The 15,710-nt window shown below is 37.6% G+C and overlaps 1 protein-coding gene across 4 annotated transcripts in view; it reads left to right on the top strand.

Moving 5' to 3' along the window:
- Positions 1-15,710, top strand: part of LOC18438147 (Zn-dependent exopeptidases superfamily protein) — a 97,381-nt gene that overhangs the window by 35,626 nt on the left and 46,045 nt on the right. For all 4 annotated transcript variants that reach the window (XR_016057517.1, XR_016057518.1, XM_020669833.2 and 1 more), the window contains exon 11: positions 13,331-13,427. Coding sequence is in view for 2 of the 4 variants with exons in the window: in XM_020669833.2 (XP_020525492.1) it covers positions 13,331-13,427 (97 nt within the window). In the remaining 2 variants the exon portion in view is untranslated. The remainder of the gene's footprint in view (positions 1-13,330; positions 13,428-15,710) is intronic.

Genomic DNA, 15,710 nt, shown 5'->3' on the forward strand with positions numbered 1-15,710 from the left:
GAGTTTCAACTGATGACTCTCTGCCGTGTAGGAGAAATCACAGTGGGAAGTTTGCCCAAAAATGGATATTGTTATAGAATTTTGCTCATCCCTTTTGATGTGACACGTCCAACTTGCGAAAGTATGCAACAATGCCGAATGGAGCGAATGGTGTCGAAACGAAGTTTAAGGGGGTTAAGGTTTTTTGGCCTTTCGAATTCCTCTGCAACGGTCTTGAAGTCATCGAAGGCTGATTTCTAAGGGTTCATTTGTAATTTGGCCCTCTTTGTGACCATTCATGTATTAGGCAGTGAGGTCACCCCAAGCTTACAAGGGGCAATTAGGCGAAGTTTGTTTTGTCAGCACGGATTGCAATGTTTTTGATAATGCAACCTTGGACTTTCAAGGGAAAACAATATATATTCCACAAACCTTTTGGGCTGCCAACTCTGACCATGCTTATATCGAGGGAACAACTAGAGCCTTCAAGGGGTAGTCAACATGAGGTTTGGTGGCTTTCCCCATGGTCCACCAGCTTGGATCATGTCTCTAACGAAGATATAGCCAAAACCTTCAAGGGCGGACTTGAGGCTATTGAATGTGGCTCCTTGTTTACTAGCTCAAAGTGCATCCTCCATCAGTGACTCGACTGAGGTTTCTCTCACCACCAGCTTCAAGCGCATCGTATATTACTAATACGACCAGAATCTTCAAGAGGTAGGCAAGGGTTTACCCATGGTTCGGCTCAATGCCAATGGTTCGTATGAGTACCTTGATATCATGGGTTTGCTGCTGCATTGGGTTTTCACGGACGATAATGGGTACCTCTTAAGGCTTTGTCCCGAATTATCAATTAGGATGGATATTCCTAATAACATTTTGTTTGCTCTTGCACTAAGTTCTTAAGGATGACATATGGGTAAGTTTCAAGGGTTTTCTCCTGCACTGGCAATTTGGACGGGTACCCTCTATAACATGTAGTTTGCTCCCACACCGAGGTTTCAAGGATGACAGACATGCACCTCTTAAGTATTTGCACCTACATTGTTAGTTCTCACAGGTGCCTTTTATAACATGTAATTTGCTCCCACACCGAGTTTTTGGGCAATAAGAGGTTCAAAAGGCCGATTCCTTATCAGATCTCAACACTCCCAAGTCCCATTTTCAAGATCTGACGAGATTTTCAAGGGTGAAGACCTTTCCAGGTCCGATTGCTCCCAACAGTTAATTTTGGTTGACATTTATGCTGAGTGAGAGGTTCAAGGGTCCGGCTCTCATTCAGACGCTCTCGAGATATGGGGGAGAGCAAAGGGTCTCATTGGAAATTATGGGGCCAAAATTATGCTGGTAGCGGCTGTCGTTATGAGTCTGAGGGGTTGAGAGAGAGAGAGAGAGAGAGAGAGAGAGAGAGAGAGAGAGAGAGAGAGGGGGGGGCAGTGTCGCCACCCTCAATAAATACATGAGTGAGAGAGAAAGAGAGGTACGAGGGTGGTCAATGTGTCATCACTGACCACTTGAGGTTAAAGGAGTGAGAGGGTGGGTGCACAAGGGGTCGATAGTGTTAGCGTTGGTCCTTGTGGGCTAGGGTGTCAAGCCTCAAGGCTGGTTTGAGGTGGGGTTTGGCCCCATAAGTTTGAGCGTGGTCGGGGCTTTTCAAAAACCATGGGCATTCACTTTTTTGAGGTTGTTCAAGTCTTCAAATGCCCGCTTGAAGTTTTACCAAAAACACCTTATGACAAAAAATTTCTCCTCTCTTAGACACACGTCCTTCCCTCCATTGATGTGGCAAGTATTTGTGCCCTTATCATTTTTCCTTTTGTGCCCGTAAATTTTGATACAGAACTCCATGTTGAGAAAGGGACTTGGGAGTCTTTTATTGCTTGTGGGGGTATATCGCGGGAAGTGGAGAAACTTAACTTTTTGAAAGGTATAAACAAGTTTTACCATACACAAGGTGTGTATGGTCATGAAAAAGGCCACTTTATAAAGTAACCTTTGGAAATTAGTCTCCGATGACGTTAGGATCGTCGCAAATCAATTAGGAAGGCCTAAAAACATTAACCCTCGAATTTAGTGTCGTTTCGACACCATTTGCTGTAGTTTATTGAAGATTTAACATTGTTGCATACTATTCACAAGTTAACATTTTACATTGAAAGGGATGAGCAAAATTATGCAACAATAGTCATTTTGGGGCAAACTTCATGCCTCAATACCTCTCTTAAATGGCAATGTTTTTAGTTTAAATTCGGATATGTTGTCCCCATTGTTGAGAGCTTTATTTTGATAAACGTCGTGAGGGGTATGCTCCCTTGGATATCAGGAAAAAGCTAAACATAAGTCTATGGATGTTCATGCAAAATAGGCCCTCTCGCTTGTATTTCGATGGTATCTTCGCATGTATGAAGCATCTTGGCATGAGATTTGGTATGTTGCGATTGTGACTTGATAAGCTTGCTCTAAGTAAAGGGATGGATTGAGGGCCATCCAAGGATTGATTTGTGTATGATTTCATGATGATGCAAAAACTAATGGCTTTGTAAACATCAAGAGCTTGTAACTCCATCATTCAGAGGTATTTTTCAGCGATTCTTGTTGCAAAACGATCATGGTAGCACCCTTTTTGATTTTTCAGCATTTTAATAATAACAGATGACAATGTTCCACAAGATCGATCAAAACAAGCTTAAGAAAAAAAGTGAATGGAAGCCCAAAATCAACAATAGCCCAAAAGCTCGTCGGATCTGAGAGTTTTCGCATAAAATTTATGTTTTTCTAGTGTTGGATCATCCATCCAACACCGAAGGATGAAGAGCGAAGGCTCCATAGCATAGGTATGAGATGAGGCTCCATTTTTTAGCATTTAGTATGGCCATTGGGACACTGTGGAGTCTTAATTTGGTCATTTTTCTTTTTACACGGGATTTATTTTTAATTTTTCACCCATCAATGGGTCCAATTGCTATTATTCTACCCATGTTCAAAGGCCTTTCTATATGAAGGCCTCACCCTTCATTTCCCTCCATTTGCATAAGAGATTTTTTTTGGTTTGGCTAATGAGAGAAACTCCAACACTTTTATTTTAGGAGAGAGAAATGTTTAGTGAGAGAAACCTTAGCCCTTATCTAATCATATTTAGGACCCTACCCCTTACAATAGTTACGACCCTAGTTAAGTCTCTACACTTAACCATACCTTAACCCTACCCCTTACCATAGTTACGGTCTTAGTTAAGTCTTTACACTTAACCCATACCTTAATCCTAGTTGTCTTTTTCTTGGTTAACCTTAAATCCTTTGAACCAAACCTTAATCCATCTAATAACTTCCCTTAAAAAAAAGAAAAAAGAAAAAACCAACCTCCATACCTAGATCATGCCTAACCATACAACTCGACCCACACAAGGCATTTTAACCCACACTCTTGGGTCTTGGGCTACCGAGATTAGGGTTTGACTCCCCTTCTGGTATCATATAAATCAGAGCATAAAAAGGTGTTTTCCTCCCGTGTTCACCCTCGTGGCAAATATTCACCAATACTCTTTTTCCTGTCGTCCAATTGCTGATGGAGTGGCGGCGAGGCATCCTCTAGTGTCATATAAGCCAGTTGTCTAATAGGGTCTGCTTGACCACACCTGGGCTTGTGCGAACGCATCCTAGATTTGGTCGGTGTACTCATTTACCTTGCATATTAATATATAATTGTTGGTTTGCTTGTGTTTGTTTGGCTTTATCTAATATCGTCTTGTGCATGGAGTCACACACATACACATGAGCACACACCTGATTGGCTAACTACTGAAGGTGAACATCCAGCTATTGCACTTTATTGGAGGTAATCTTGTAACTTGGAGGAGTTAAAAGCAATCATTCATAGCTGGTGCAGAGGCTGAGTACATATCCATGGCTCATGGTGCTTCTGAATTTCTCTGGCTAAAAGTTCTTTGACAAGAACTTGGTATTCCTGTGAAGGGGTCTGTCTTGATAACAAAACTACTATCAGTATGGCTCATAATCTGGTCCAGCATGAACTAAGCATAACTAAGCATATAGAAGTGGTTCAACATTTTATCCGAGAAGGCGTTGCTAACAAAGATATCTGTACACCATATGTTAAAACAAAAGATTAGCTAGCAGATATTTTTACCAAGGCTGCTGGAAAACCTCGATTACAAGTGACCTTAAGCAAGCTAGGATGACTGATATCTATGCACCAGCTTGATTGTTGTGAATTCCAAAGTTTATACTTACTTTCTCCTATATTTAAGTTCTTAGGGACTTAACTGTCTTTTCTCATTTCATAAGGACATATTTGTCTTTTCCCTTCTATAAAGGACTCTATTGTACTTAAACATATTGTTAAAACTAAATAACATACGTACACGTTTAAGTGGGACGTGGGTGTCCATGAGACAGCACTGTGACCCCTCTCTCTTGTTCTCTTCTTCCATTTCTTCCCTCAACATGACTCTCTTCCTCTCTCCTACACTTCTATTTCTAAAAGTCTCTCTCTCTTGAATCAATCTCTTTCACTTTTCTTTTGTCACTTATATTTTGGTGGTTGTATTTTTAATTGCTTTATGAGATAAACCTCAGTTAAGATGGATTTCTTGGATATCTTGTACTATTGTCAAGAGTATGACATTGATTGATCTTGAGGAGTCCTTTGAGCTAGTCCCAAATGGATATACATTCTCACAAGAGCAAGTTGATGATTGCTACACCATAATTTGAGATCGATGCTTATATTTGCTTATCTGTTGCACAATAGTTTGAGGTTTATGACAGAGGTGTATTACGGTCATTAAGATATGTTATGCATGCCATTGTATGGGTCTCGTACTTCAAGGCAGTCAAGTATGTCAAGCAGAAGGGCTGCTAATTCAAGATCCCTATCATCCTTTCCCTCTCCTTGCTTTTTCCTCTTAGGGGGATCTATAATCATTTTATATGCGGCAGGGATGTATTGTAATCATGTAAATGTACCATGGCAGTATTAGTGATAAAGCTAGTCGTGACTTTATGTAAGGGGTGTATGACCATTACAAGGATTGAAAACATGCAATTTCTCAACTTTCTGAATTGTTCCAACTATCTAACATCAGCCACAACCACATTATTTAGAGGAAGGCATATTTCATCCCTTTTCTATGATTTGGAATTATATACAACGTTCCAGCATTAGGCAGCCTCAAAATATGCTGGACTTCTAGGTACATTTTGGACAATTTAGATTGAGAAGAAACCTTTGTGATACATTTAGTTATGTTAAAAGTCTACTGTTATATATTAGTCAGTATCTGTAGCAGCCATCTGATCTTTGGTTCTATGAATTAGCTGCAGTGCAAATTTGAACATTGTGATTGCAAGTTATCTAAAAGGAATCACCCTTATTGAGAATTCGAGTGCCATCCAAAAAGAGCATCTGGTTCCAATTTATGATTGGTGGTGTCCAGGAAATAATCATGCCTACTTTCTTGTGTGCACATGCACTAACAACTATATTTAGGCAGTTGAACTTCATAGAACCGTAAATCTTGATTTCTCCACTTTAGATCTGAACTTTCTATTGTAGACAAGTGGTTCACAGCCATGTGCTCTAGTCTTATAAGCTATAGTCTCCACCTCATCTCCATAGGACCTGTTCCCCAGTGTGCCTTCAAAGAGTGAAACTATTCCACTTCTCAGCCATTTCTTTTTATGACGATGTGGAAGTGCATTTTTCTTGTTGTGAGCGTCAATTATAAATCTTGATTGATTAGTTAAAGGTGTAGATTTAGTGGCTATGTTTAGGATTTAGGGTTTAGGTCTCAAAGTTCCTGCTTACTGTACTTTTAGCCCAAACGAATAAAATAAGCTCAAATTCCATAAATTTTTTTGTAAAAAGTCACTGTCGTCATTATTTGAGCCTTATGCTAACTATTTGGGGTTTGCTACATGAATCTTGTTTGTCATTCCTCTCTATCAAGGGCCATACCATCAGTTGGACCTTAAGTCAGCATTTCTCTTCATCAATTTCTTTTTGAGCATTCCCATTGCCCTTTTAGAGTCTTCCACTTGAACCAAATTACCCCTCATTACTTGTGTTATTCTAAGTTCACACTGCGCATGGCCAAACCATCTAAGTCTACTTTCTCTCATTTTATTACCTATTAGAGTTGCCCCTAAGATATCTCGAATGTCATCATCATAATCAGAGCCTTTTCTCAATTTTTCGGGGTCGGTTACACAAATCCTGGTCCATCATTATGCTCTATCAAGGGTTATAGCCGTAGTGAGGCTATAAGCCGTTATATCTTTTCTCACTATTGACCATGTCCTTTTGGGCCTACCCCATGCCCTTTTTGAGACTTCCACTTGAACCAACTCGCACCTTCTAACAGGTATTGTACTAGGTCTGTGCTGCACATGGCCAACCTACCTAAGTCTATTTTCACTTATCTTACCGCCTATTAAAGCTACACCTATTAAAGCTACTCCTAAGTTTATTTGAATGTATTCATTTCGAATTCTATCCTTTCTTGTCTTGCCACTCATCCATCTCAACGTCCTCATCTCAACTACACTCATCTTATGGGTGTGTTGTTTCTTGACAACCCAACATTACTCCCCACAAAGCAAAGCTGGCCTCCCAAGATATCAAAAGTGCGTTCTTTTTGATATTTCTTGGCTGTCAATCTTAATTACTTCTTCGTCTCTACCCTTGTTATTATTAAATTTGTATTCTATATACTCTGTCTTAGTCGGACTAATTTTAAAATCTTTAGATTCTAGAGCATACCTCCAAAATTAATGTAGATTTAGGATTTATGTAAAGTTTTGGCAAAGTTTTATGTCGACTGTCTATCTAACACAATCCAACTCCTTTACTCGGGCTTGGGATAAGTTATGAGAAAGTTTAAAGTCCAAATTTTGTCCTTTCTTGTCTTGCCACTCATCCATCTCAACATCCTCATCTTCGTGACACTCATTCTATAGACATGTTGTTTCTTGATTGCCCAATATTTTGTCATGTAAAGCGTGGTTGACCTTACAGCTGTCTTATAGAGCTTCTCCTTCAGTTTCAACGGTATGTGATGATCATATAAGACTCTAGAAGCACATATCCACTTTGTCTCTAGCTGTAATTTTATGCACGATATCTTCCTAAATCTCTCCATTCTCATGAACTACCTATCCAAGATATAAAAAATAATCTTTTTAGGTAATACTTGGCCATCAATCTTAACTAAATCTTCTAGTCCTATTATTATTTTACTTACATTCTATATATTTGATCTTAATATGATTAATTTTAAAACCTTTAATTCTAGAGCATCTCTCCTTTAAAACCTTTAAATTCTAGAGCATCTCTCCAAAGGTCTAACTTTGCATCGACGCGGTCTCTCTAGGTCCATCAATCAACATACACCATGGTGCCTCATCCTATAGATGTTTAATTAACTCGTTTATAACCAAAGGAAAGAGATATGACTCAACGCTAACCCTTGTTGTAGACTTACTATCACTGAAAACTCACTTGTCTCTCCACAAGTTGTCCTCACAATAGCTAATGCTTCTTCATACATATCCCTCTCCATGAAAATATATCCTTTAAATATTCTTTTCTCTTCCAACATCCACCAAATTAACTTCCTAGGTACCCTATCTATGGTTTTTTTAAATCAATAAAGACGATGTTGAAGTCTTTTCTTTTGTCCTTAAACTTTTTGATCAATTTCCTAAGTAGGAAATAGCCTCAACGGTTGACCTCCTTAGCATAAAACTAAACTCATTTTCTGATACACACACTTCATGTCATAGTCATTGCTCAATCACTCTCTCCCATAGGTTCATAGTGTGGCTCATAATTTGAACCTTCGATGGTTTGTGCACTTTGTATACCTATTTTGTTTTTGTGAATAAGCACTGAATACTTTTTTCTATTTGTCTGGCATTTTTTTTGTTCTCAAAATCTTGTTGAAAAACTTGGTGAACTTACCAATCTCTCCCATGAATTTCTTGTTGGAGTTGTGGCCTTTCAAGGCCTTGTAACCCAAACATGTTATAGCTCTTGATCACAGACGGAGTGTACTAGAGCGATGTCACTCTAGGATCTTGGCGCACTGGGACTAAGAGTCACATAACCCTGAGAAAGTTATGAGGCTGATGTGTAGATATGTGAGAGACACCGAGAGGGTTGTGGGTTATCTCAATCAGGGTCAATTATTGATTTTTGCCTCATGGCTATGTGATGGCTAGAGCATTGTGTCTGTGATCGACTGATGATGATATGAGCTTGAGTATTTTGTGCAATTTAGCCCTGTTTGGGAAGGTTAAGGTTTTGAGAGGACATAAGCCTAAATCCCTGACTCATGGAACCTTCTCATAGCATGTGCATTAACAGTTGCAAAATGGGAAGCCGCCCTTCAAGGATTCCACTGTGAAGAAACATGCATATGTGCCAAGAGAGAAACCCTCGCACCCTATGTTTGCATGTTCTCTAGGGTGCACCTGTAATCCACTAAAGCTCAGAGATTCAAAGTTACCCATTGGTTTGACTTTGATAAAGTATATTGTGAGCCTCTAATTAGCATTGTGGGTCATTAGTTTGTTGGGTAATACTGAGAAGGTGACTTGGATTTCGAGTCTAGCCGAGTGGAGTGCTTTGATGGCTAATTCATCTCTATAGGATCCTTATTCCCCTTCAAAATGTTATAAATGGTGCCAAAATGATTTATTTTGAAGGAGCATGACTAAATGATTTTTTAAGAATTTTTGGAGATTTTTCTGGATTTTTTCGAAGTAGAAAAATGAATTATTAGATTTTTTTATGTAGAATGACAATGAAGGACAGACACCCTGAGACCCGTACGGGACACCTAAATGGCCAATGGGTGTCCATGTTGACATGGGGGCCTCCACATCAGCCCCACATGGAGGTGGTAGGGGGATGATGTCAAACCCCATAAATCCCTTTGGCATATTGACAATTGTTGTATTCAAGTGGGGTATTTAATTGTGTAATTTTGTGGATTTTTGAAAAATGAAAAATTGAATTTAGGCACATGTTTTTTGTGTGGACTTGAGTTTTGTGCACATGTGTGAGCTCCTTTAGAAGGGGCATATGGTTTGATATTTCGATTAAAACCCTAAGGACAATTGTAGAAATCCATTTAACTAGCTCACACCTGTGCCACTATATGATTGGCTACACGTGCTCTTTTAAAATGGAGGGAAAGTATTAAATTTGAATTTTTCTAAAAATTCTGCCTAATTATCTCAAGGTTATATACCTCTAACTTTAATTTCTAGTTTGATTATTTCAAAATATCACGAGCTTTTTATAAAAGGGGAATTTGGAGGGAATTATGGAATAAATGGAGGATAAATGTGTTTTAATCCCTTGCACACATCAAGATGACATGATGGAATATGGAAGGCTACGATTAAGCCTTTCTTTGTAGCCTTAGATGATGAACTTCAATGGCCAAGATTAACTCATCTAAAGCATTTCTACCCTAAACATTATAAATACCCCCTCAATCTCTCATTTTGGAACATAACTCATTCTCTCTTTCTCTCTCTCTCTCTCTCCCTCTAAAAGAGTCATGCCCCAATGCTCTCTCTCTCTCTTCCATATTAAAGGTTTTAGTGAGAGAAATACCTTCAAGAGAGAGGTACGCCTTCATATTTCTATCTCTCGCTCTTCCTCTCTTCTCTCACTCATCTTCTTAATTTAATGAGAGAAACTTTCTCCAAGAGAGGGGCGTGCCCTCCTCTAGCCTTTATATTCTTCTTCATCATTAGGGAAACGTCCTAGTGAGAGAAAGAAAGTTAGATATGAGGATCTAGTGAGAGAAACTCCATCAAAGCTCCATTGGGGCTTGATCTCAAGCTTAGATGGAGACCTAGCTCCATGGATATTTGATTCTTTGAAGAGATCATCATCAAATCTTTTCATGAAGTTTTTTTATAGTTGTAAATCCACATTTACAGCAAGATATGATGATCTAATTTCATTTGATTTATGAGATCTTGAGTTTAAATTGTTCCTTGAGGTTGATGATTTGATTCCTAATTGATTGATCCAAGTTCAAAGAAATTGGTTGATTTTCTCTACAATTTTTAAATCTAAATCAGCTAATTAATTAACTATCTTATTGATTATTTTGGTGAGATTTTGAGAGGAGAATTATGCCCTAATCTCCATACCCATACTATTCCATTGCTCCCCAAATTGGGAGCGATTTGAGCTCTCTAATCTCCCACGTTTCCTCTCATTATTGGATCCTATTTGTTACGTCCTCTCATATGTTGGAATGTACCATGAAAGTGTGGAAGATCTGATGCTTAATTGCTTCTCAATTTGATGATGCGAAATTGGAATGTATCTTATTACCATCTAGAAGTCTTCCCATGGTACATAGCTAAGACCTACAGCTGTAAACAGGGCAAAATGAGCTCAACGTATGACGTCCCATGATTTGATTTCTAATTGATTAATCTAAGTTCAAAGAGATTTTTTTATAGTGTTTTGTTGAGATTTAATTGGTTGTTTCTCTACAATTTTTTATCCAATTTAGCTAAATAATTCATTATCTTATTGATTATTTTGGTGAGATTTTGAGAGGAATTATGCCCTAATCTCCATGCCCATACTATTTCATTATTCACCAAATTGAGTGTGATTTAAGCTCTTGTATCTCCGACATTTTCCCCTTATTATTAGATCCTACTATTCCATTTGTCACCAAATTGAGAGTGATTTGAGCTCTCTTATCTCCCTCGTTTTCCCCTCATTATTGGATCCTATTTATTAAGTTGGTCTCATATGTTGGAATGTGACATGAAAGTGTAGAAGATATGATACTCAATTTCTTCTCAATTTGATGATGCAAAATTGGCCTATATGTTATTACCATCTAGAAGTCATCCCATGATACATAGCTATGAACTACGGTTGTAAACAGAGCAAATATGAGCCCAATGCACGGCTTCCCATGATCAAATCAATTAAGCACGTATAATATTTATATTTGGTAAAGGAGGAGATTGAATTTGTAGTGTATGATGTAATTTCAAAGTAGCGTATTATTTGGCAATGTCTGTAGTTTGGCAATGTATTTTGTTTGTTGCTGTAAGTTTTGAGATCAAGTGTATTGTCATGTGTTTAATCAATCTCCTTAGTGTATCTTGTGTCTTGGACTAAGTTGAGGGATCAATTAGAGTTGTAATTTTCTTTTTAAGTGTATTAGAAGCCAAGTTTGGTGTCTGGAATTGTATATGTCAATGTAAGATGGATGTAATTGAAACATTGTTGTATTGAAATGAGAAATGCTTTTAAGTTATGTCACTTGGACTTGGTTTTATGTGTCAATGTAAGATTGATGTAATTGAAACATTCTTGTATTGAATTGAGAAAAGTTCTTAAGTTATGTCACTTGGACTTGGTTTTATACACTATTACTTCCAAACCTCTAGTGGTATACCATCTGGTCATAAAGCCTTTCCTATCTTTATCTTTCCCAAAGCTTCTTTTACTTCAAATATCCTAATCCTATGAATGTATGTATTTGTGACTTCCAACCTCATTTATGTCAAAGGTTCCTTCTAACTTTGTTCTCCTAAAGTGGTCATCATTTGACAATGTTTGAGAATAAATTCTCTACCTTTCTTTGACCTTGTCATCCGTCACCAAGACCCTTGGATCACTCTTAATGCATTTAACATTGATCTACATCCTTAGACTTCCTCTCTCTCAATTTTGCTAGTTTGAAGACATTTTTTTCCCCTTCTCTTCTCCCCAATTTTTTGTATAAATCATTATATGCTTTAAGCTTAGCCTTACTATTTTCATAGAGTTCTTTTTGGAATTTTTATGTTCTTCCAAGTTTTAACAATTTGTTTCTATATAAAGTATATTCTTCGGTTTTAAATTCCACCACCTGGTTCTTGGACACCTATTAATTTGACTCATTTTCCATCTCTTCGTGCTTGCATTCATAACCATAGGCATATATTGTGTGGTCAAACTCTTTCTTTGGATAACGTTGCACTCTTTATGTGATGGTTTTTGTGCTGTCTTAACTAGAAAAAGGTCTATCTGGCTTTTATAAAATCCACTTTGTAGGTTATTAAATGTTCATCTTTTTTTTTTTAAAAGTAGGTATTTGCTATTGCTAGGCCATAAGCCATAGCAAAATTAAGAATAGGATCACCCATCTGATTGCTTTCCCCAAATCTATATCTTCCATATACCCTTTTGCATCCTCTACTACCTTTTTTCTCCTTTTATTATTCCTTGGAGTAGTCCATCCATGTCCTCTCAAAAATATCTTTTAGTTCTATCCTCTAGTCGTACTGTAGTGGATAAGCACTATTTCATCCCCTAACACAAGTTTTATTAATAGAAACCTATCACCTACTCTCTTAATATCAACTATTTTATCCTTATATCTTTGTCTACTGTTATGCTTACACCATTTCTATAATTTTTCTTTCTTATATACCAAAGTTTGTATCTATTAATTTCCTTTTCCACTTAGTTTCCTGTATGCAAGCTACATTAACTCTCCTTTGTCTCACTGTATCCACTTACTCCATCCTCTTACCAGTTAGAGTTCCTACATTCCATATGGCTAGATGAATCTTATTCTCTTGGACTAGCTTCTTTACCCGCGCTTATCCAAAATTGCGCGGGAATCCTTGCCTACTTATCATTGCAACCCGGCGTCATCGTGTGGTCCCGGTGCTACTATGTGGCACCATAGACCACCTGATTTTCTTTCCTCTCTTTTATTACATGATCTGGCGCAAGTGCCCTACCAAAGGGTTGTATCTTAAATGTTTTTCTTTGCTTTTTTATTAATTAAAAAAGGGTAAGGGGCCTTCTTCCCCACTGACTTACCCAAAAAAAAAAAAAACCAAGCGTCATTGTGGCCCGTCCCTTCCAGGGAATGCCTCGCTCACACTTGCTCATTTCTCACTTCACTGCACATGGATGCCAGTACAATGCATATAGCATTGGATCTGGATTATGTGGTAAAATTTTTGCCCCTAGCTGCAAACCTAACACAACCCTCCTTTCTCATCGGGCTTGGTATTGGGACTGACAATGTTATTGTTTCAAAAAAATGATGTATATAAAGTTATTGTTTCCATAACTCATTTTGTGTTCAACATGCTTAAGGGTTATTACATGAAAAATAGACTTACCCCTTCTAAATGCAAACTATAAATTTAGCATTATCGTTGAGTTTATGAAAAAAACCAACTTGAGCCACCATATTCTCATGGATCTCTTTTATGACTTTGATTTTGGGTTTTTATATGTATAATTTAACTGAAGTTTTTATTGCTTATTTCTACAGGACTACTATTGCATACCTTTGCAATTCTTCTGGCAGTTATTATTCCCGTTGTCTTTTCAATTTTTAGATTGCTGATCTCAAGTAACACTATGAATTGGTAAGGATCTTCTTGCTTGTTGCGTTGTAATTTTTATACCATTTTATATATTTTTCTTAACCATTTTCTTTATTCCATTTTGTATATTTTCCTTAACCATTTTCTTTAGGTTCACTTGCTTTCTAATCTTATCTTCAAATGTATTCTAGCAAAGGAGCTATCTTGGTATATAAAGAAAAGTATAAAATAAGACTATTTACCTTTAATACAATGAAATCATAATCATCCTTGGCAGTTGGATGCGAAATTGGGATGTCGGGGGTGTGCCATGATGGGGCTCAAAGTTTAAAAGAAAATTTTAAACTTTGTGATACACCTCAAGCTATTAAATTTCACACTTGACAGCTAGGGATGATTATGAAGTCTTTGTACCAAAGATAAATAGTATATAATCCCGGCAATCTATATAATCATAATAAAAGCATGGTTATAGGGCTAATCACTGTTTCCTCAATTGGTTGGATGGTCAAGGGTGGATAGTGTGACACATGATTGAATTAATGATCCATTGTGTGGGACTGGCTTTGCCACCATCAGTGCCCATCTCATTGTTTGGGCAGTGACCCGTACAACTATGCTGTTATGATGACAATATGGATCATACTACCATTTCCCACAATGCCAGTCGTGGCATTGTACCAGACCTTTGGCGGTCCTCTTTAGCTTTTCTAGCAAGTTATTTCTCATTCTATTGCACTGGAGGAATGTAGTTATGTCCATGACCTTTGTGCCCCTTATCCAGCTTGAATACCCTGTGTTTGCTATTTAACTGAACATCTTATCTCTGTTCCTAGAAGTTCCCCACTATAGTTGGATCACAACCATGGTGCTTCCTTAGTTGGAATTCCCTTGACCATTGCCAAAGTTTCCTAGTTAAAAACACCCAAAGTTTCCTAGTTAAAAACACCTTGTTACTGGTCCAGTTGCATGTCGGTTTATATGAGCAAGAAATTGATGATAAATGCTAGATTAGATTAATGTTGGTGACAGTGAAAACAAAGACTGCAGTCATCACCTTCATTACCACATAAGGTGTTTATGCATCTGTTGGTCACTTGGACTGGGTTATTTAAAAGGTTTGAAGAGGAATCTACAGTTCGTTTTCCATAAAGAATATACATGTAATCTGCCAAACTCTTAACTAAGTATTGTTTAATAGGGAGAACCATGTAGGGATGTCATGGTCACTGTTCTTCAAATGTAATGATGTATGCGCATGAAGGATGCCATTTTGTTGATTGAAAGAAATGGAAGTATAACTTGCTCATGCACTGAAAATCCATCTAACACAGATACGAGGAAGGGAATGACCTCATGGATTTTTGGTCAGAGTCTTGTAGAGTCATCTATGTGGCTGATTGGCTCATATTCTGTAGTATCTTTCAATACATTAGTCCTTGGAATTAGGGAAGTGGAAGTCTCAACCGCACGAACTTCTTCGAGCCTTGTGGACTTCCTCAACCATTTCAACCTAATTCCTCCAAAGACTTACAAAAACTTTGTGAGAAAACACCATCTCGCCGGCTTTGTTTTTGTTCAAAATTGATCTCTTTAACTTGGTAACACTACTTTTGGGAATTGAAGCGAAATCAAATAGTGTAAGACATTAGGGACGTTGCTGCTCAGGAGTTGATGTTTCAGCACACTATCCATGATGTGAATTCTGAGGTTGACATGGCTCATGAAGGGGCGGAAGTGCCCCCTCCGTGCAACAATTGTGTACATCTTTGTTTCTCTTCGCGCTGTGCACCTTGATGTTTACCTTTCTAAAACTTGTTGATTATAAGCTCATTTTATGTGTTTAGCTGTTCTTGAAACTCAATCTTTAGTTCTTATGTTATTATGTTGTAATGTACCTTTTGGGACATAACGTGCAAACATTCAGTAACTATCTTTGCTTAGAATTTATGTTAATCTCTGGCTATTTGTTGAAACCACAAACTATTGGGTGCAATATCTTGTATGAAGAGATCTCATGTGTTTGTTTGTCTCTTCTTTCTTGACATGATATAGTTCTGTTGCTTGTTTGGTGTTTTAGGCAAATGATATGGGTTGGAGGGTGTAGAATTGCATTCATTAGGTTATAGTCATGATAGTTAGAAGAGTCGTTGTGGAAGGGTTAAGTTTTTCTTGACATGAATGTTCTTTTTAATAATTTATAGTAGGATTGTTCAAGATAACAATTGTTTTCATAGAATTTTTTTTTTTTCATATGACATTTTTAAGATGCATACGATGTGTAGAAGTCATATTAGCAGTTGTTGAGGAATTCTTGTTCCTTCA

The sequence above is a fragment of the Amborella trichopoda genome, chromosome 6 (genome assembly GCF_054954075.1).
Source record: "Amborella trichopoda isolate Santa Cruz 75 chromosome 6, AtrichopodaSantaCruz75HAP2 v2.0, whole genome shotgun sequence".
Lineage (NCBI taxonomy): Eukaryota > Viridiplantae > Streptophyta > Magnoliopsida > Amborellales > Amborellaceae > Amborella > Amborella trichopoda.